The following is a 22,617-nucleotide window of genomic DNA, read 5'->3' as shown; positions in this document are numbered from 1 at the left end:
TAAATAAATTTGCAATCGATTACAGTTTCATCCGAAGCGGTGCGCTATTTATATGCAGCGACGACGTTTACTACACTATCCGTCGCGTTTGCTCTTACGTAGTACAGTAGTGCATCGACGTTTTTGGAGAAGTAATTTGATGCACTATTATAATCATCAAGCACGGACGCTAACGAGAGCTTGCATTATGGATGGATGTATTCTGAGCGCACATTGATAGACCACGACAAGATGTGGGGTGTTTATGGGTTTAATTAGTTCTTCTTCTGCACAGCAACCCCAGTTGGTCAATATCCCTAGCAAATCTGAATAGACTGACCATCGATGACTAATTATCTTATCCAACGCAGGAAAGTCAATTCTTTGTCTTGGCCGGAATGGTCCGCAATTAAAATCCATACCCAACCGACAATGTAGCAATTGACGCTTCTGTTCAGTAGACCACCAGAACACTTAATTTATCGAACCACGAACTTAACATATATCAAAGGTTAGGCGCTGCTCTGCTAACTGTTATACGACAAACGACAACGACAACTATACCATTAAAAACAGTAAATTAGCGATGCTAACAGTGCAAGTAATACAATTATTAAATTACATTACTTTAAAAAATCTATCTGACATATTAAGGGCAAAGGGATATCTATTTATATATACTATATCTCTTTAGCAGCTCGGAACACAAAAAAAATGAGGGCAACAAGTAAGCGGTCTCTTTTTTTGTACTGATTTGTACACAGATAACAGCACAGTTTGCTATCCGACAATAGGCTATTTAATCAATGTTCTTCCAATTGTACCGTAAATTCAAACGATAATAGAGCATTTCCATTCCCACAAACAATTTACTTGTATAACACATAGCAAATACGGCGAACATTTATTGTAGTAATATTCTGTACAAAAAAATCTGCACGGAAACTCTCCTACAGCTGATCCTTTCTATTATTATCAAACTTATCACTTCTAGCATATTAAACAGTCCTTTAAGCCAACTAACGCAATCGTAAATAATAGCAACAATTGAGACGCTGAGGAAGCGTAATCCCACTAATATCAAGATACTTATTTTTTCTTGAACGATCCTTGCGGTAGAAAGGAAAATGGAAAAATGTTCTTGGTATGTGCCATTTTTTCTCTGTTATAATTTTTGGTCAAATCTTTTGACTCGCAGCTTTCTTGAAAGCTCACGGAGCATCAAACTTCAAGAGAGATGTGAGAATGGGACGAGGCCGCTTATTTGGTAGGATTTGTGCATTTGCCAAGCAATGAAATGACGTGAAAAACTACAAACTAACTACCTCTCATTCCAGTCATGCGGATGGATGTGCATGCACACAACTGAAAACTGCCTTCAGTTTAGCACGTGATTATTATTTAGTTGGACTACGCTTTTGCTCAACAGTAGCATCCAGCTATGTGACACACATTTCAAGTTTAGGAAAGTAATATAATAAATTACCACACCACGCTTAGTCAGAAAACAGGGCACAGGGCATTTTCATGCGGAGACTTTCGCTTATGCGCAGACCAAGGTTATAATTAGATAGTAAGATAATTTAAATGTTATAATATAAAATATAAACACGAAACGTGTAATTGCTTAAATCATCATTGATTTTTTTTTCATACTCTTTTTTGCAAACGCAGATTAGTTACATTCTCAGTTTTCACGAAAGTGTAACAAGTATAGAATTTTAATTTATTACACGCTTTGCGCGATTCATCAACCATTCCAGAGGATTTTGTTGGTCCTGGTAACATACTGCACATGCCCTTCTACTTACACATTACCAGCGAAAGATGCCCTCCCGCTTTCATTTCGCGATACAGTACAACAAAAGGAAAAAAGTATCCTAGCGGAAAATGTACATTGCCGCGCACTTTCGGGTGAACCCTTTTATCATGCTATGTGTTGTGGTTACAGGTTTACAGGACGCAAAAACGCCCTTTTTTGTCACTGCCATCCACTTCCCTTCCCATCGGACCGAAGAATCATCCAAGCAGGCGGTTAAATGTACTGCCCCGCACGCCTTCGAAAGAGTTCATGCTTTGTCACGTACACCTTTGCATCCTTTGTTCTACTACTTTCCTGCACCACCACTACCGTTTACAGTGCTGTGCTCTCTTTGTGGGCTTCAGCCGAAGGACACACCAACACAATTTCCCTTATCTTTGCACCAACCGGTGCACGTTGTATGTGCGCGCGCGAGTGTGCCGGCACGTGAGCGAAATGGAAAATTGAATTTCAATTTTCCTTCCCTTGCTTCCCTTGCTCCGCGCCACAGTTTCAGCATTTTTTACCAACGACTCTCCGCGTTGGTTGAGGTTATGGCGCCGAGGGCAATATAAACGAAGTTGTACGTTCGTTTGCGCTATCAAGAGAGTTTCCGATCTACGTTGGTTGTCTAGTTCTAGGACATTCATCCTGGTTACAAGAATTCCTTAGTAAGTAAATACATTACATATTGCACTTCAACTATAGAGCTCTTAATACTTAAACGCTTAAACTGGTTTGGTTTTGCTTTTAAACAGCAACTAAACAGATATGTAATTTTACTTCATCTCTAATAACCACATTTAGAGACATTTTAATCCATTAAAACGTTCACTTTCCAAAATACCCACTACTACACTACAGCATAACTACAAAACCTGATAAACAACAGATATTCTTCAACAGATATTCCTATTTAAAACTAAGCTCATTCGTAAGCTGGTGAAGCGCATGTATGAATATTGCATCGTCTGTACGAGACATAACCGTGTGTTCCTATCTCTGCCCCTTCATTCCTACATCGCGATCTGTGTTGCTCCGTAAAATGCATACGCAAGTATTTTCACCTTCCTCCATTCCCAGCATCAACTTATGATAAATTGTTACCAAGTTTTAGGCAAAATAAACTAGCATATGGAGGCGTACAGTCCTGCAGATGACACGTAGCATCGTTCCGTAATAAATCTGAACATAACACACACGGCCCACCTAAAACCCGACACAGCCAGTCTACTTTCCACTGTTTCAATCTAACTTTTTGTTTTTATTTTAGGGTAATACGTTGAAGCACGTGGCAAGGTGGATCAGCAAACTGAGAGGACTTTGCCCGGATTGTCGTAGGTAACTCTAACACAAAACAGTAATTTCTTTCAACGATTCTCTGCATCTAAATGTTTATCGTTGCCTACCAGAATAATCACATATCCTGAATAACCGTACCACAATAAATGCTGCTAGCATATTAATAATTTCTTGAAAAAATGTTCTTATTTTGCAAGCTGCAGTACTATTTACTATTTCATCTTTATGATAGTAATACTAAGAGTAATACCAGTAGTCAGGGAACCCGGCCCATCAGGCGATCATCACACATAATGGTAAAAGTTTAACCTTGAAGTGATGCAATTCTGCATATATCAACTTCCAATGAGTTTCCCCTCAAACAAACCCTGCTGTAACTAGGAGTTTCGGATCCATCTAGGGCTGCTCTGTGTGCACTATTTTGTTTTCAAAGCCATTTCCATCATGCTTCCCTTGGAAAACTGCGCGATTATTCCTTTCCATAGCCCGAAGTCTCCACCACTGCACCACACAGTTACCCGCTCAGCTTTGACCGTAGATCGTAGAATGATGTGTAATTAAACTTGCAACAACCGGATCATTCTGTTCGTATGATGGAACCTTCTTTTGTCGTCCGTTGTCGGCTGGATACAGTCCGTGAGAGCATCGCACAGACGGTAGTGTGTGGCTAGGTGTATGTTTGTGTGTGTAAGCTCAGAATGATTATTCCTGAATCTGAAGCCTTCCGAGGTACCGTCGACATCAGACAACACACCACCGGTCCAGTCCTGTGGCGCTTCATGCTGAGGTTCGACCAGGCGTCGACGGTCCCATGAACGTCGAGTAAACCGATTTTAAACTGTTGTTGTGCAAAATGTAAAGCTGACAGGCAGAAACAGGCTGTTCTACACCACCACATTCAGTCGTTCAATTCAGAAGTGATGCATCATATGGGGAACGAGGCACCATTGGCATGCACATCCCACAGTCACTACACTCTAACGTTCTTCGCTTCATTGATTATGGAGGAACCTAGACATGACCGCTGGATACTTGCAAAATTGTGCAAAACGGTAGCTTAATCATTCTTTGGTGTTGGTGTGGTGCATATATCAAGTGACTTTATTCCCTTATCTTATTGAACTATAGAATTCAAATCGTCTAGGAACAATACGACTCTTAGAATTAAAAGGCAAACTAATGACGAATAATATAAGAATATTAAAACGTCTTCAAAAGTGTCAGAAAATTATATTATACATTGAAATTAAGATAATAAAAGGATAGCTCAAAGCTAGCATCAGTATAACTAAACGTGCATTTTTTAGGTGATACTCTTTTCCTTTAGAAGAGATTTGTGCATGTATTGAGTCATATTGTTTACCATCTAGCACGTCTCTAATATTCCAGTATCCGTCCACCAGATAAAGTCATTCTGGTGACGTTTTGATGATTCCATCCATCCACCGTCAACTCATCCCCTAAACGACGAATGCATACAGGACGTTTCATCATCCACACCATCAGCAACATCATCATCACTGGCAGCCTACGATACCATATACCAGCAAACCAGTCGGATTTTCACCGACACAGATACATTTTCTCGAAGGATATAGAAACTCTAGCCGAAAGGTCAATGGGCAACACTAGTCCGTATTTATCGTGATCACGTTCGCTCACCTTTTACAAAACGCTCGCGGTGTAGGAGGATGGCGCAAATTTAATCGTTGAGCGTGAATTTGTTGAATATCGTTTTTATGGATCAATTTATTTCAATAAGCACCTTACGACAACTAGCCACACAAATATTGTCCAAGTGTGCGGATACTATTTATGCAAAATAATCATTAAGTATTTTTAACACTGATAGACATTTCTTTTGCGCTTTCCTGTGCTTGGTAATATGCTTTATGCATTGATGATTTTTAGCACGAGAATGGATGATATTACATGAATCTACAAAAATACACCATATAAAAGGCAACTGTAAAAACCTGCCTGAAAATATCTAACTAAACTATGATTCGCATTATTTATTATCCCGTTTCGTACTATTTTGAAATTGGTAACGAGCAAAAAGGCAGTCTTAATTTCTCTTTCATAATACATAATATCCTAAAATTTATTTTCTGCAGTTTTCACTTTCAGTTATCATATGAGTTATTATCATATGAAGATAGAAAATCTATTCCAATCGAAGTTTCCGTTACTAAATTAAAAATCAATCGTTACTTCACAACAATTTGTTCGGTGCCAAGCGTCCTACCGAAAACAGCAAAAACGCATTTCGCCCTGAAGGATATATACGACACGGGGATGTTGATTTTTGTTCAGAAATGCAAAGCTCCTGCTTTGCACAAATAATTATCGATTCGCAGCACCGTTGGTTTGATTTCCGTTTGGAAACACAACAATCCTTTGCAAAATGTATCTCTTTGGCTCAGTTCAATTTCATACTCTCCCTGCTCTATCTCATTTAGGTTTCCTCCCTCTCTCGCACTCCAGCTCTCTCTCTCTCTCTTTGTTTAAATTATCTGCTTTTTTCTCTCGAAAGGGACGCTTGATTCCCTAGCACCATCAACGGCGGTGTTTCGGATACAAAACGTTTCTCTTGCCGTGGGTCGCGCGTTTTTGCAACAATTTCCAACGACTAATTATGGTAATTAGTGTTTGCTTTGTCAGGTACAATCACCTCTCCGTGCTAGTACCACGAATCCAGGTGGTGCCATAATTCTCGGTAGCCTCTTTCCAACGCTACAGTAGGACTGACTGAGAGGAAAACTTACACATTGAATGGAATGATGCTGGTTCTTGCTTCGGGACTGATTAGATTCAGCAGCTAAGAGGTTTGCGGTTTGAGAAGGCGCTTTGTCACTCTTTTTTTAAATTACAGTTAATGATGTCAAATGCATTCAATCCGCGTGTTTTGGATATTTGGGCATTCCACACAACCATTAAAAAATAAAATTAAATTACAAAACGGTTTACAAAGTCATCGTGTATTTCTATGCATCTATTAAACCATGTAAAATTCTTGTGATTTCGGCTAAAGACTGAGTTTTCGAAGCTGGATTTACACATATCTCACTAATGGCAGAATAAACCCAGTTTAATTATGATATTTCCTTCTATTAAAGGGCCAATTTGAACCTTTCTTATTAAGCCATTTATTTACACATTGCTCCCTAAAATTGACTATATTTTCTATTGAGGAGGTATATGCAAAAGAGTAATAGTTGCGAATAATTTACTCAATAGAGATTTACAATGTCCCAACTATAAGAACGAAGCATCTTTGTTACAAACCTGAGCGTCAAGGAAATGCAGATTTGCATAAAACACATTCTTGCATTTTTTTTAACATTTCATCAGAGTAACATATAACAAAAGCTTTTTTCATTTTCTTGCTTTCCCATTGGTGGTATATATTCTATCCGATCCGTAACTATCATCACGAGTGATTTTTTTCATCCAGTGCAGCAAGATAACACAGCCAGAAGCACAACAGTGCCGATCATACAGCAATCAAGCTACACACCAAAGCACGCGAAAGTTCGTGCACTCGTGGGAATGGAAAGAGTTTTCATAGTTTTCCAGAACGACATTTCGTAATATGCTTCTTCCGGATCGCCCGGTGCAATTCGACGAACGACGATACTATGCTGCTAGATAGATGCTCACCGAGAGTAACATTTTATGGTGCACCATGTGTTCGAGGGTGCTTCTTGTTACGTGCGTTTCTTCAGCCCTTCCCACCGGCAAACGGACGCTTACGGTAAACCTAAACCACCAGCATCTCTCGCCATATTCGCCACGGGTCACAAATTTCAGTCAAAGTGGTCAAATTGAGAATAGGAAATACAACCACCAAACAAACACAGCAGACGGAAAGCGCATCGAATAAAGAGCGAAACGGAATATACACCTACAAAGACGGCTTGGCTTCGCCGCCGTATTCGTCGTCACGCTTCGTAGATCTCGTAAACCTATTTGCAAAAGTTCTCTATGTAACACTGAAGCAGCAGAGCAATCATCTAAGCTAGCAATGCTCGCAATTGGAGCGCACACGATAAGGAACCGTGCTGTGCGAACAAAACATTCGAACGGTAAGAGACAAGCGAACTTTGTAAGATTGCTAGCAATACAGTTAACCAAACAAGCTTGCTTAAATATTGTCTGACAATCTTTAAAGTATCGAAAATTGACACAACCATTCAGGAAAACAGTAAAACAGACATTGCAACACATTTGGCGAACTTTACGAGCTTTGTAAGCTTTTTTTTATAGCTCATCAAACTTATATCTTTTTATAACATACGTTTGTTCAATCCATTGATCGAGTTATACCACTTTTAACTACAGTATGTTAAACGTTTTTTAAATACATTTTAACATATTCGTAACTGCATTTCTTCAAATTGATTAGCGTAGTTATGAAGTTCAAAGTCTAATAATTATACAAAATACGCTAGGAGCAGTGAAATGTTCTGATATTAACTTACACATTATATACAACAGCACCTTCAGCTTTCTGACATTGTAATTCAAATCTATAACTCAACGGAACTATATGATAGCAAAAATACCACAGACATTTAACTATTATCGACTGTCTTGCCGTAGCCCTTTAATAAACTCGTGCAGTTTACAAAAACAGATTCAAAAGATGAATGAAAAGATGATGCCCTGTGTAACTGAAACTAGAAGCTGGTAGTCTCAAACACTCCGAAGCATACTATGTAGCAACACGCAGGCACAAGAAGTAAAAGTCCGGTCGAACAGATCCATGCCGAGAGAGGAAAAAAAAGTTGCAACGACAGCAAGCATAACCCTATTTGCCTGGTTCACGGTTGGATAAACATTGAACTTGCTAGTCTTGGGAATGTCGGAAAGATATTCCAACCACCAATGGGATTAGGGGAAGATTCGGAATGTAGTGCATCAGATCTTGCACATACATAAGCACAATCCCCATATCCGAATGTGTGCTTAACCAACAAGTGACATGATACCAGTAGTGGAGTACCCATGTATGAACCCATCCGCACTCACGGCACAATGAATGTGCACTTACATCCAGCAAACTTTCAGTTTTCAATTTCAACGACAGCTACACTCACAATGTGGGAAACATTGAATGCCGCAGAACAAGCGGAACAAATAACTCGAGTTTAAACACAATCTTTTCGAGAAACCAAATATTGAGAAAAATGCTACATCCTTTTTTCGAAGTTCCGGAAACCCACCGGAAACCATGAGATACTTTCTAGAACGTGACCTTTTGACATCATATTGAAGAAATCAATCTAAATACAAATAGTGGAACCAGTCAGGAACCGATTGAGTGTTTAGTATCCTCACCCAAAGATCCCAATCATGCGTATTAAAACACATAACATGATGCCATTGCGAAAAGCACATTCATGAAACAATCTTTAATTCCACACCTAGACAGAAGCATTCGACTGAATCTCGGCGGCTACTTACCACTTTAACTGGTGCTGCAAATAGTGGGGCTGTTGGTTCCGGTTCCCGTTCGGCCTGTAGCTGGGCACGGGCCTGTTTATCCCGTTCTCTCCGCTCCATCCTTTCATGCTCATCGTCGTGCCTATGCCAAAAGAGTAGAATACAATAATCATGTTAAAACTGGTTGCAGTTATAAATAAATTTTAATATTATATTGCAATTTTAATATTAAACATATTTTTCAATTCTAAAATGTATGCACTAGTAAGACTTGATCGGAATAATTGAAAATTAGGAAACTTATTCTATTTTCTTTCAATAATCATCGGAGTAACACGAAGTACACATTCAACCACACTTCGTGTTCTTGTGACCATTCAAAATGGTAGAATTAGGTAGCAACCATGAAAATTACAAAACAATTTCCACTATACTGTGCAACAATTATTATTGTATACAATTTGGATATTTGCAAAAAAAGCCAGACGGATCATTGTATCAGGATTTATTTTGTATTTCCACTAAACTAACCTATATTGAAACAATCGTCACACCACATTCTAACAATCAACCCTTATTGGTCGTTAGTTTTTGCGTTTTCCCAACCAAACATGGACCAATAGTCCAATCGAAAATAACTACCTCTGCCTTGCATACACTTTCCCCGTGTCTCAATTCCTTCCGGTGCGATGCTATTATAAAATGAAGTTCACGGCATACATTAACCTTAACATCATGCCAGTGCTTGTTTCCCACGCTTTGCTAAAACACAAAACTTCTTATAAAATGAATATTTCTGCAATGTTTTTGTTATCATGCTAATTTATTTATCACTCTTCTCTGTGAGTTTCGTAACTCTTCTCATCGATAGCAACATATGCACACGAGGGCGCCATATGCCTTGCAACCCGGTTTCGATGTTTCTAATGCGGCTACTTGGCAATTGTGTTCAGAACTCTTAGTGAAAAAAACACAGACATAGCGCACTCTACGTTAAAACGTAAGAAAATGTAAAAAGAAATAAAAAGTAAAACAACCAAGACGAAAGCACATAAGGACAAGGAAAAATTAAGCCATTGAATCACTCGATGGCAACCTGCATTGATTTTCTTTTGGCATCCACAAGATGGATCAGGCCAAGCGCAGAAGCTTCAGACCTTATTCTCATTCGCTGTATCAAACATACACACGCACACTATGAAGTGTACGGGGACGGAAACGCACATTGCACGTGCAAACTTCTCTACAAACACATACGAACACACACACACATGATGTGCATAGACCGCTACCGGTAGCGCACGATCTGTACATGATACATACTTAATGGTCTTGCCCGTTCCTCGGCGAACAAGCCGTCACCGTTTGCAAAAAGCTGCTGCAAAAAGGACACGAACCTATCTATAACCGAGCAGACATAGAAAAATAGTCCATGGGGAATACTTTATCGTTCGCAGGATAACTTTATATGAGCTTTGCTGAAACGATGGTACCTTCAACGTGGGAAGTGACAGTATTAGTGGTAGCTTCTGCGCACCCTGCGACAGGATTGCTTGACATTGTGCTTTATATCGCATTGATTTTATTTTCTTTACTCTTCTCTTTTTTATCGATAGAGCATATTTCTAGATCACACTTTTTTCGTAATTCTACAAATAGCTCGCAGCTAAAAATTTTACACGTAGACAATGACGATGGTTTAAAGAATTTTACATGCATCATCTCACTTTTCGGAAGAAAAATCATAACATCCAACAACTACGCTTACTACACAAGTAAGTAGGGCGAGCACTGTTGTGCTTCCATTTATCTAACCGACCATTTATCTGACTCTTTATTTGCGATTGCTCCACATTAACTTATGAATTGTGAAATGAATAAATAAAGCTACATCCCGAAACAAAAGATTCACTTATATCATGAGAATCAAATTCTTGATACGATTCGTAATTCAAATAACACAGTTTCTCAAATTGAAATGAATAGATAATTGATATGTGCAGAATAATTCGTCTCTTCAAACACATGGCAGTTGAAGGATTGGTTCAATGAGTACAACAAATGGGTTAGCAAATGTTAAAAAATAAAAAAAAAGTGGAGAACTGGTTGATCTGACTGGTTGCCCAATGTTAAACTTAGATTTGGACTCGATTCGTAAAAAATAAGCTCCAAAACAATAGTTTCATTCAAAAAATCAACACAACGTAGATATACCTCGCTTACAAGAATAGAATACGCCTGAACATCTTTACAAAAACACAAGCATCAAAAGCAACAATGAAACAATATTTGCTTTCTGTTAGAATATTAATCAGAATGCTATTGGTGCAATTGGTCCCTCACAGGCAAAAAAATATTCACGCCGTCAAAACGTGTTTCCTTTGAGCCATAATTTAGGCAAATACTGTTAACTGGACATTTGTTGCGTTGTTTTCCAATACGAATACCTACAATTAATATCAATTGATTGTATGAACAAACAAATTAATCTTCATGTTGCAATTGTGTTTTGGGAAATTGGTACACAATAAGCTATAATTACTCGCTTAGAGCTCTACTTCATGCATTCAATCGGTATTCAATTATTGGCAGCTAGTTTAATTATACGGTATCGATTAAATGCACCTTTATCATCGTCATCGAACCATTCCTCCCGTTCTGCATCGAAAATTGCAATAACATTAGCAGGAAAAACAAACAACAACCAAATATATACAACAAAGCCACAGACACACACACATAAACATGTGCGGTGAATTAGTAGGTAAAATTTGATATTTAAAAAAACACAAATGATTGGAATAATCGATACATTATATACCAAAACACCCACAGGCCAACAGAAGTTCAGCATGTGTGGGGTTGTTGGTACTCGCAGAGCGATTTGTTTGGGTTAATTGAAAAATATCGTTACTAGCAAGCCGCGGTCCAACTAAACGGTCAAAGCTTTTAAAACCCCCCCCATACACTCCGATTGAAAGCAGTGGGAAGGTTTGCAGCAACGAAATAGAGCACCCGGAAGCTGGTTTCAATTCACGAGAGGAAAAAAATAACAACAAACCATCCCCTTTTTTGCGTGGTGAAAACTTGTGCGGTGGCCACCAGATCACTAGGGATGCTTCTCTTTCTCCCTTGGCATTTGGTGTAGAACGTTTCGCTGTAATCTGCTTTCGGAAGTTTCAGTTTAGATCGATCCGAGCGTCGACCGAGTTTCGCCGGAATTGCATCGCACTCGTCCGTTTACATCATTCAACTGGAGCGACGGCTAGCTCACCTTTCTGGTTGAAACCATCCATTGCTACCGCGAGCTGCAGTTGAGCAAAACAATAAACAAACAAACAACACCGATCAAGGACATGACATGCACTTTTCTGTCCATTGTGGTAAATCGACGGTAAATGATTGTTAACTTAGTTGTCCCTATTGGTACGCGATTCCTGAAAGCCGAGTCATCACGCACTGTTTTATTAATGTGTTAACACTATATAATTGTGCCAATTAAGTGGATACAGTACTTTCTAATAAGTAACTTATTATGTTCTTACTTTTCTTTTACTCTTAACAACGTAGCACGAAAACAATGCGCTTCACTTATTCCTATAACGACCATGAGAGTTTCTGCTTTCGAGTACAACCTGCTTAAGATTATTCGCAAAAAGAGCGATTAGCAACGGAATAAGTCGCAGTTTTCAATCGGCGACAGTAGGTTAACTCAAAACGAGAGCTATCATGAATGTTTACCCTGAGAAAATACTATTCTCTTGCCAATATTCTTCTAATATATTAATCCATACCACTCAGCGCATTTGTGCTCAACACAGTCCACTATCTTCTTTCTACAAACATTTTGTTGAAGCCATAATTTGCTTAACAAATGTAACCCATTTTTTCGAAACAAATATCAGGCTTCTACTAGTACCGGCCGATCATTCCCAATATTGTTCACTCTCCGTAGTCAGGAAGCGCGAACCATACGCATGCATTCTCCCTTACCTAACGTACGAGAGAAGCCGACACAAAACAACCTCCATGGCGTGCGATAGAAGCACTGATTTAATGGTTTCGAATGTTTTCCCGCTTGTTTCTGTGTTCCCTTTTGTCATAACAAAATCATCCACACATGCTCCCCCACAGTAGCACACAGTTGAATCCACAAACCAGGCAAGCCGCAACAGCACAAAATGAGGACACTCGCAACAGCTACACAGCCGGGGTGGTTCGCATTAAGGTTTCATTGGTCGATCGACGCAAATGCTCCGTCGGAGCGGATCTATGCAAACCGAAAACAGACTACCCCCCCCCCCACCCCGGTGGTGGCGGTGGTGGATAAATATGATGGTTTATGATTTGATTACCACGTGGCTTATCAGGTGCGTGCATCTCTCCCACTGCTGGCTTCCTACTTTTGCGCTTTCTCCTTCCCAAGGGAAATCGTTTTATGGGATATTAGCATTTCGGAGAACTTCCAACTCCATACATGGACGGTATCTCATGTGTATGTATTCTTGCAAACAGTGTCAGCAGTGAGAATGACACCGCAGTGAACTTAGTATTAATAAAATTTATGTATTTGACAAAATACTAAATAAAAAATGTATAATAACATAACTAATAAATTTAAATAGTCCAGAGATGTAAAACACTTAACATTTTTGTCTGCTTTTGTGATTCCGTTTTAATTCAATCATCAACAGAAGCTAACTTAAATAGTAAGACGAGGAATTGAATGAGCGCAGCCAATACTAGAAAAACTATATACATACATAGACATTTTACATTTATTTCAAACTTTGACCAACTCGAATCACAGAGCAAAATAGTACTTTACTGCCCGAAAATAACCAACGCGAAGTGAAAAAATGGCCATTCTCTCCCTCTATAACCTTGGTCACAACTTTGCAGACAAAACGTCAGCTAGAAAGTCCAAGCGCCTAGTCAGTCAGGCCCTGCTATATGTGCTGTTGATGCAAAATTCTGTACCTCTGTTTGCTCATTCGCTAATAACATACGATCGTGAAACTGCCACCTAGTTTAAAGTGCTTCAAAGTTGTAGCTACGAAATGTTCCACAACCTTCGCGACAACCTTCACCTGATCCGTTTAAATTCCATCAACGCTATTAAACACCACCACCACCACCACCACTACACCATATACAGATGGGCTCACCCTCCGTACGGGTCTGGGCTGTAACTTGTTACCCTTACTTAATCCCCTGATGAAGAGATTTCTCCACTTTCGGAAACATGACGGAACCAACTCCGCACGAAGTGCAAAGAAGAGAGAGAAAAATGTTATAACATTTAAGATACTACTACCGCAGCTACCATGCAGAAGTGGTAGAAGAAAACAACGAAAACTATTCCACACTCACACACTTATACACCCCGGTAACTAGCTTCGCTCAACGTGCAACAACTTTCACCTGTTCGGGTCTCAATTCCGGTACCGATTGACACTGCTCTCTGTTGCTGAAAAAATGTTAGATCCGGTTGGGCTGAGAGGTCTCAAGCATAACGGAATGATGTTGTTTTACTTTGATTATTTTGTAATTATATGTTTTACCTACGTAATATTCATGTGTTGAGGATAATATCAACGATATCAATTTAATATAATCCAAATACTAGCATAACTATTACACCTAACTTAACAATGCATAGAATACAACTTAAATGTTTAACTTGTTTGATTATTTCTTATCTTCTTGCTCTATAGCTTGAGCAAAGGACATGATGCAGAATTCGAAATCATAATGTTAATTAAATTGCATTAAATATTTTCAGTCGCAAGCACGTGTCAAATATGCATACGAACAACACCAGACCACAACGGCTGTATCATACAATCCAGAGCTACAGGATTTGTTCATAAATAATTTCCCTTTTTGTATGTTCGCTTTCTTTTTCTGTGATTAAAACATTTCCATCGAGCCAAATATAAAAGGCCATCAGAAAATTATTTTATGGCCAACATGATTCACAAACACACTCACATACATCTCGGCCATAGCACAGACGTTCTCAACGTGCCATAGCACGCGAGTTATTGTTGATTCACGTTCTGTTTTTCTCTTTTACTACCCAAGGTGTAACTACATGAAGCTGACACTAATTAATAGAAATATGTTCATCATGCACCATCATTTTCTAACGATTTTTGGACCACTGGCTCATTTTATAACGAGAGTTTTGCCTCGTATGCTTTTGAAATCCACCTACAAGAAAGGGTTTGCAATAGCAGACAACTTCTTCTCCTTGTAAATTAATGGATTATTTACGAAATGTAAATATTAGGAGCCAGGCGTACAGCGTTGGTTTTGGAAGATAAGTAGTTAAAATGCAGTGAGAATAACCAAGACAGAATTCCATTAAATGTCATATGAATAATTAATCTTACAATATTTTTATGTGGAAGTTTTGAAAACAAATCATCTACATTGAACATTTTTACATCACATACAGAGTTTTAATTACTACTACTCCTGCCAAACTGCAATTATCACTAAATAAACTATACCTGCCACAAATATGATGAACCTTAACTTTCTATTACAGGGTTTTCAAAGTCACTTTCAAATGTAAACATTGTTATTCACCGCGTGCAAGATGTTAATCCACATCAATCTGACATTTCATTTCCATAATTTTTTCAGCATGATTTTCAACACGCCTCAAGCTGGATTGAGTTTGACAGTTCTTTGTGATGTGTTGAAAATCATGTGTAAAAAATTTAATTTCATTTTTAAGCAAATACATCATTTGAGATGTTGAAAAACATCTTGAATATTGTGAATAATTATGTGCACATTCGAAAGTGACTTGGAAAACCCTGTATGTTAAATTATCTTTCAAATTCATACCTCGTCTCATCCATTATATTAAACATCAAATTGTTTTTTTTTATGCTATCTACGCTGCTCGTAACGCCATTACACTCCCTTTTAATCAGTTCTAATGTAACATGTTGCCCTTTCGGACCGGAAGTAGTAGAATTCTTGTGCTGACTATATACTCGCATTGAATATGTTGTCGTATGTGATAGTGGCGCATGCTATTACTATTTGTACATGAAGATTGTTTACATCGCACAACAGTCAATGGCTTATAATTGTGCGTGATCAGTGTCTATGTTGACATACTTCATTCAACTTTAGTGTGCTATTTTAATGTTTGCACTAGACACTATATTACACATGCTGTAAAACTCAAGCTACTGAAAAACCACTGTAGATGACAATAACCACGTGTTAACACATTATGAAAAACAAACAAAACGAGCAAACAGGATAAAATAAAACAAGCTTCATCGTTGAAAAGACAACATGTGTTTGATTTGCAATCTAGGTTAGATGAAGCTCTTAATTGAAAATATTTATTCTGTGATCGGTAAATAAAAACCAAACCGGTAGTATTGTGGTGTGCTTTACGCTTCTCTTCGATCTGAAGTTTCTTCATGGTAGGCCGTAAACCTGTTATATATTACTGTGCATCTTTTAACAACTGTATTGGTGTAAAAAGTAGATATGAAATTTTGTACAATACTCTTCAATATCAAAGTCGTAATATATTCCTTTAGATTCCTCTTCTTTCCTTTCGCCATTTTTCGCTGCCATTTTTTCGTTCATATAAGTAGTAGTATGAAGATAATAAGATAAGTACGAAGATAAAAAGCAGCTAGTATGCGCCGACCGTCTTTACCTGTTGGCTATCCTCGCACCATGTGTCTGCCTCATGTAACCTTATTTTATGACACAGTTGATAAAAATATGGCACTGCTATAAATAAACAAAAGAGGTCAGCGCATCTGCAAAACCAAGGGAATAGGTGCCGTTTTTGCACAAACGAGTGGTAAATTCTTACGATCCGCATCAACGTGCACATATCACACAAATTGTTCAATCCCATCGTGAAGAAATAGAAACTTAGTATGTAGACACTGTGGCATATTCCTCGTGTGTAGTAAAAAGGCAGAGCTCTATAATTCTCGCAACTCAAACAAAATAATATTAAGTTAAAATAAATCTTCCGTAAAAAAACAATAGCACACATATAATGATTCACTTACAAAGAAGGGGTTTGAATGAGCCAAACAGTATATCTATTCCTTAACTGATACTTTACTACATTGAGAATAATTATAATCTAACAACATTCAAATTAACCGTATCTTTTCTTCATGTTGAACCTACGCATTAATGAAAAAGAAGTTTGTTTATTCTTTTATATGTTAACAAAAATGGCATTTTCAATCACATGTTCTCTTGAGCATTTATTAACTTATATACAACTTTACAACGCACAACAACAACAAAAAAACCTGATAAAAAACTCGTATAGTTCATTACAGTAATGCTACCTTACAAGAAGAATTCATTGCACTGCCTTCATACATGCATAAAACAATACCCGAAACACACTTGACCACACACACTACTGATGGTTACATGAAGCAGTGAAAATTGTTTAAAATTCCTTTTTAAACCCACAGAACAACCGCTCCAAATCTCGTCCCGTAGGATCACTTTTTAAAGCTTGTGAAGCTTCTAAGATGAATAGAGAACGAAGCTAAGGAATGGCTTCGAAAAGCCAAGAGCCCTATTACGTTCCCTATGAACCCCTCTCTAGCTGATTTGCTGAGTCGGCAAAATCAATGAAAAGCGCGGTTAAACTTTGCACAATCTCAACATCCTGCAGCGCCTTTTCTAGTATATTGGATCCCAGACCCGGCTACCCCACTTGCCGTTTGTTCTACTCTACCAGCAGCAGCAGGAAGTTTTCGATATTCAAATGAAGCTCAATGTTTGCCCATCTATGATTTCCAACTTCCTTCGTGCTTCTTTTGTTGATTGGAAGGCACACAAATAAAAAGTAGGGATATGCGCCAGTAATCAAAAAGACATGAAAAGTATTCTTTTCATATAGTGTACCATCTCGAAGAAAAACGAGTCCGATTTAAAACAGGACAATTTATATAAAGCCTATTTTTAGTTAATTCGAGACACATTTGAATGGAAACGATTATTTGCTAGATTATATTTATGTATTGTTCAGTAGGGACGGCCCGCCCGACCGTATTTCTCTGCTATATTATATTAGTTTCATTCAAATAATCGAACCAATTACTCATATGACGGTTAAAGGGATAAAAATTTGCACGATTATATATGAAAATTTGCTTCCATTTGGATAATTTGTGCTTCGGCCTTTATACCGTGATTTTAAACATATCCGCGTAGTACGTCGCAATCAGCCGTTACGTATTAAATTACACGTGTCTGCTTAAACATACAACGCAATCAGATAATGTCAAATGAGTTCAAAGCGCCTCAAATCCTTCGCCAATAGCAAACTCATTGTATGCCCGGAGATACCATTCAAGTAAATAACGGAATGTAAGGGAAGTTCCAAGAATCTTTTTTTTACAAATAAACATCCTAATTTGTTTCCCACACACTGTGTCTCCCCAAAAACAATCAACTTACATTTGACTTAAGAACTGCTTGTTCTTCTCCGGTTTATGTTAGTTCACAACTTTGTGCGAAAGGAAATAAAATCAACCAATGTGAAGCTCATGGAATCTATTTTGAATTTGCTATTTGAATAAATAAGCCCGAATCTATTTTGACAAACGTATGTCACCGGATCGTAACGATCCCTCCCAATGCGGGGATGTTGAGAGAGGAGAGTGTAATAAAATGTAAATGTCAAAGTTGAAATTGGATGTTCGATGCTAGCTCTTTTGGGATGAAAATCGGTGAACCGCAGTAAAGGGTTAACATCCTAGATGGATAGAGGAAACTTCGCTTTGAACACCAAGCCTGTTGTGGGTGTTAAATATGCATCACATAATGATCCCAATTCCACTGCCCCCTTACCTTGGGTAAAGCGATTTGTTCATGTCCAATTCACCGACTACGCCGGTCGTCCGGAGTGACGACGCGGACGACAGTGCCGATGAAGACGGAGATGATCTGCCGATCGATCGACGACGCGGTCTATCTCTTCTTATGTCCTAATCGTTTATGCGTTTATGTGTGAATGTTGTGGAAAGAGCAGACACACGTCGTGCACTCTCCTGCTGCGCGAAGAAAACAAAAGACGATGCTACTGTATCTGTCAATGGTAGCGCGATGATGGCCGCACTGGTTCATTGCACTGCGCTTGCAATGCGCCGTAGATTGCACCAGTAGGAAGAGATTAATTATTGCTGCCGGTTTTTTTTTCGATATAATATTTTTCACTGACAAATCATCTTTGCCGGGCTAGGGGGGGGCTAACCCACACACACGCACCCGGGTTAAACGCGTCTAACTAAAAACTACACACAACATACTAATCGGGCACAATTTTTGTTTGCGCTAATATTACTCTTCTCGGCGCTTCGCTATCCTGCACGGCACCACGGTTATGGTTGGGTTGGCCTTTGGCCATTTACCGCCTGTTGGCGGAACCGCCCTCTTCGGAGGAAGGCAACACCACACTTCATCCACCAGAACCGTTATTGCACTTGAGGGGCGGTGGTGGGGGTTGGCTCCACATCGATGGGAGATAAACTATGTTTTCTTTAATCACCAACTCACGCTCTAGGGCACTGATAAACCTTTCGCACCGTGACCACACACACGCGCACACTTGTGCATAAATACTCGCACATACACACACAAATGCACCCACCGTTATCACTTAATTCTTGCCTCTTGCGGTATTATATCTCTCCCTCACACAATGCACCCGCTATCGCTCTAAGGCTACTTTTCTATTGCAATTTGATTTTCAAAACTATTTTCACATTCCATTGCTTCTCACCACCAAGCTATACCGCCACTTGCACCCACACACTCACACATACTTTCTTTCTCGGCGCTGTTACGGCAAAGGTAATCATCACACGCACACACATGCACACATCTTGCTGTGATTTTTCCTTTCACCCTTCTTCTTGCTCACACATCTTTTCTTTGCGTACGGGGGTTGTGCATCACACGCGTAACAGTGTGCGAACCGCGGGACCACCACCACCAGGCGTTACACTAATTTCACCCTCCTGCCAATACACACCCGCTTCTGGGGCAAGCGGGACCAGAAATGTGTCTCTTGAAATTGCACTGCTATGTAATCAGCAGAGCAAAATCCGCACAATCACCAACACCACTCTCTCAAACCCACTCCGCATCCCCCTCCTATCACTATCAGCACCGAGCGATGGGACGCACCAACTTCTCCCGCGATTCCAGCGTGCACACTACTCTAACGCCTGCGGCAGCTCATTTCCATTGCATTTGTAAATAGAGAATAATGCACGCGTACCGGTGTGTTGTAGCCAAAGTTACACACAGAGACGTGCCGTGAGCCGGGTTTTCCACACTATTTTTAATTTTTTCTTCACCACTTCTTTCTTGCTTCTTAGCTGCTGCTTTGCTTCAAGGCGGCTGCTTACTGCTGCTGCTGTGGAGGCACGTGTATGCTCGTGTTGTTAAACCACCTGCACCACACACTTACACAACACAAATACACTGATCACCCTGCGAAAACAAAATAAAAAACATTATGAAAAATGTATACTACACTAGTACATCTTCTCGGGTGGAGTAAGAAGACTTTGGATACACCGTCGCCAAAGGTTGGATAAGGTGTTTCTGTCCCTAGCACACAGATCCCTTGTTTATGTTCTTAAAACACAAGCACACATAATGGCACACACAGAGAGCTGCTGTTGTGACGAGATGGTCGTAATCGTATGGATTTCACATCTGAAAGAGAAAAAGAAAAGGAAAACAAAAATCAATCAGTTTTTCCGTTCGAAGATACAATGTACACACTACTATCGAAATGCCAACAGATACAATAGAAAAAACGAACATCACAGGTCAGATTCAATCACGGAACAGAAAACCTCAATCAATTAATGATCGATTTGTTGATATTGAAATATTCCATTCATCTCATCGTAGGATAGACGTTGGGAATTGATTATTACGTGCACCAACATAGAAATAATTTCCCACTCCTTCGTCAAGGATTCGAAACACAAACCAACCATCCTTTGCCTTGTAATATCAACCCCTAACATGCCCGGCAACCATCGGCAGATGCAGAGAGGGAGAAAAAGAGAGAAAGAGAGAAATGTGCCAGTGCTCATCACATTAGTCATTGACCTACCCCCGTAATTCCCAGTAATCTGGAAACAATTACCCTGGCTAATGGAAACGAGAAGGTCAAGAACCTGTAAATATCAACGGAAATCAAAAAAAGGAACACCACAAATAGTCCCGGGGAACAGCCATCGTTCTAGGGAAATCACTTGGAGGCTGGCAAGTTGCCAACGAAGGGCAGTGTGAGAAGATGCTCTTTTCCAACTCATACGTTTGCAAAGGATGTTTTTACTTTCAGCTTTTCGCCTCACACATTTGTGAGCACTCCATCAATTGTGCGGCATAATATAAACTGAGATTTAAATGCTCAAACAGAAACATTACCGCACAATGGCAACAGACACGCATTCAACTCCTATAAATATTCTATTTACAAACACTTCAACGAGTACCAACAATGAACAAATTACTTGTAATCTGTTTCACAAAAGCAGACGTCACATTCATTCGTTTGACATTCTACCACCGCTTTCCAGGGGTAGTGAATCGATTAAACAAACGTCACATCATCATCGTCATTATCATCATTACAATTGTTATGTTTCGTCGTTATGTCATTTTCCTGCGGTACAGCGGCAATGTTTCCGAGACTTTCCAGTTGCAACGCCAGCTACACTGGTATTTAAATTTAATTACAAGTTTTAGAGCTGCGCTGTTATGGCAGATATAATATAATCACGCTTTCTAACTCAAATATTGCGCCAAGTCACGAAACAAGCGGCTTATAGAAAAAGAAAATAATTTAAGGACCGCTTCAAACTTCAATATTTTCCTAGACACTGAATAAAAGGCCAACACAAAACGCACCACCATAATCCATCATCCATTTGTTGTTGAATGTTCTTGGTGTATACATTATAAATTCTTTGTGTATCACTGGACGGTTTGTTCGTGTTTGGAAAAACCTTGTCCAGCAATCAGTAGTAGCTCGTTGTGTCGTGATAGTTTAAGTAACCTTTCTTGAATCCTCAACCTATTTCCCATTAAAGCATCCTTGCTGTGGAAACACCCCCTCCTTTTGGCATGACCTTGTACCTCGGTCGTTCCCAAAAATCGACCAACAATAGCTGGCAACAATATATTTTACCATATTCCCCTTTCAGCCAACCCCAAAACCACCCAAACCTGCTACCGCACCAATACCCTAACTGTACCAAGGAGGTGCTGTCTTTCCGTGTGTTTTGCAAATCCCTCATAGTTCACGCTATCCAAGCGTCCATCAAGCGCGAACGACAGAACATCAAACATAAGCGAACATCCCAGTGCCCTCCTTGCCAGAGTGGCGTTGGTTTAGTATAGACGGGGAATTCGCAGGATCGCTGGAAGAAAGCTTTTAAGAAAATCGACATAGACGGCGTCGTAAAAACTCAACACCAAACCCACACCATCGCGCAGCGGTCATAACTTTCTGCTGAACACAACCCCCACCGACTTCACTACTACACACCACACCGGAGTTAGCTAGTTATAATCCATCAAATATAGTTTTCATCAGTCTGTTCTTGGTCGTCGTCTTCAAACGAGCAAATTACGCTACACCGTATCAAATCGAATACCGTTTGAAAGTTTAAAAGCTCGACACCACACCGTACGACTGGTGCTTCTTTTACTCCAAAGAACACTTTGAATATGTTCCGCAAACCCGTTTCTCTCCTAACCTCCGTCCATTTGCCCTATAAAAATCCGTTTTACGATTATTCCACTCATCGATGAAAATGCTCGAAAGCTAGTTTCAAGAAGTTTGAGTTTGTTTTTTAAATCTGCAGCATTGGGACTGAATCTATTAAAATCAATCGAAGGGCGACAAAAAACTTCAGCTATGAGAATGTATTCAAAATGAAACTAGAAACGTCAAGAGTGATTGCACTTTGTTGATGACTGGGGGAAAGACAAGCGATTATGCGACATTATGAGAGTTCGAGTTCGTGCAACAA

At 39.4% G+C, this 22,617-nt stretch overlaps 1 protein-coding gene across 9 annotated transcripts in view; it reads right to left on the bottom strand.

Annotated features, from left to right (window-relative positions):
- Positions 1 to 22,617, bottom strand: part of LOC120904958 (AF4/FMR2 family member lilli) — a 62,427-nt gene that overhangs the window by 21,990 nt on the left and 17,820 nt on the right. For all 9 annotated transcript variants that reach the window (XM_040315499.1, XM_040315507.1, XM_040315506.1 and 6 more), the window contains exons 2-3: positions 18,407 to 20,053; positions 8,552 to 8,672 (exon numbers count right to left, since the gene is read on the bottom strand). In XM_040315499.1, coding sequence (XP_040171433.1) covers positions 8,552 to 8,672; positions 18,407 to 18,429 — 144 coding nt within the window. In that variant the 5' untranslated portion in view covers positions 18,430 to 20,053. The remainder of the gene's footprint in view (positions 1 to 8,551; positions 8,673 to 18,406; positions 20,054 to 22,617) is intronic.

This window comes from Anopheles arabiensis, chromosome 3, assembly GCF_016920715.1.
Source record: "Anopheles arabiensis isolate DONGOLA chromosome 3, AaraD3, whole genome shotgun sequence".
Taxonomy (NCBI): domain Eukaryota; kingdom Metazoa; phylum Arthropoda; class Insecta; order Diptera; family Culicidae; genus Anopheles; species Anopheles arabiensis.
This window is presented reverse-complemented; position numbering and strand designations above follow the sequence as displayed.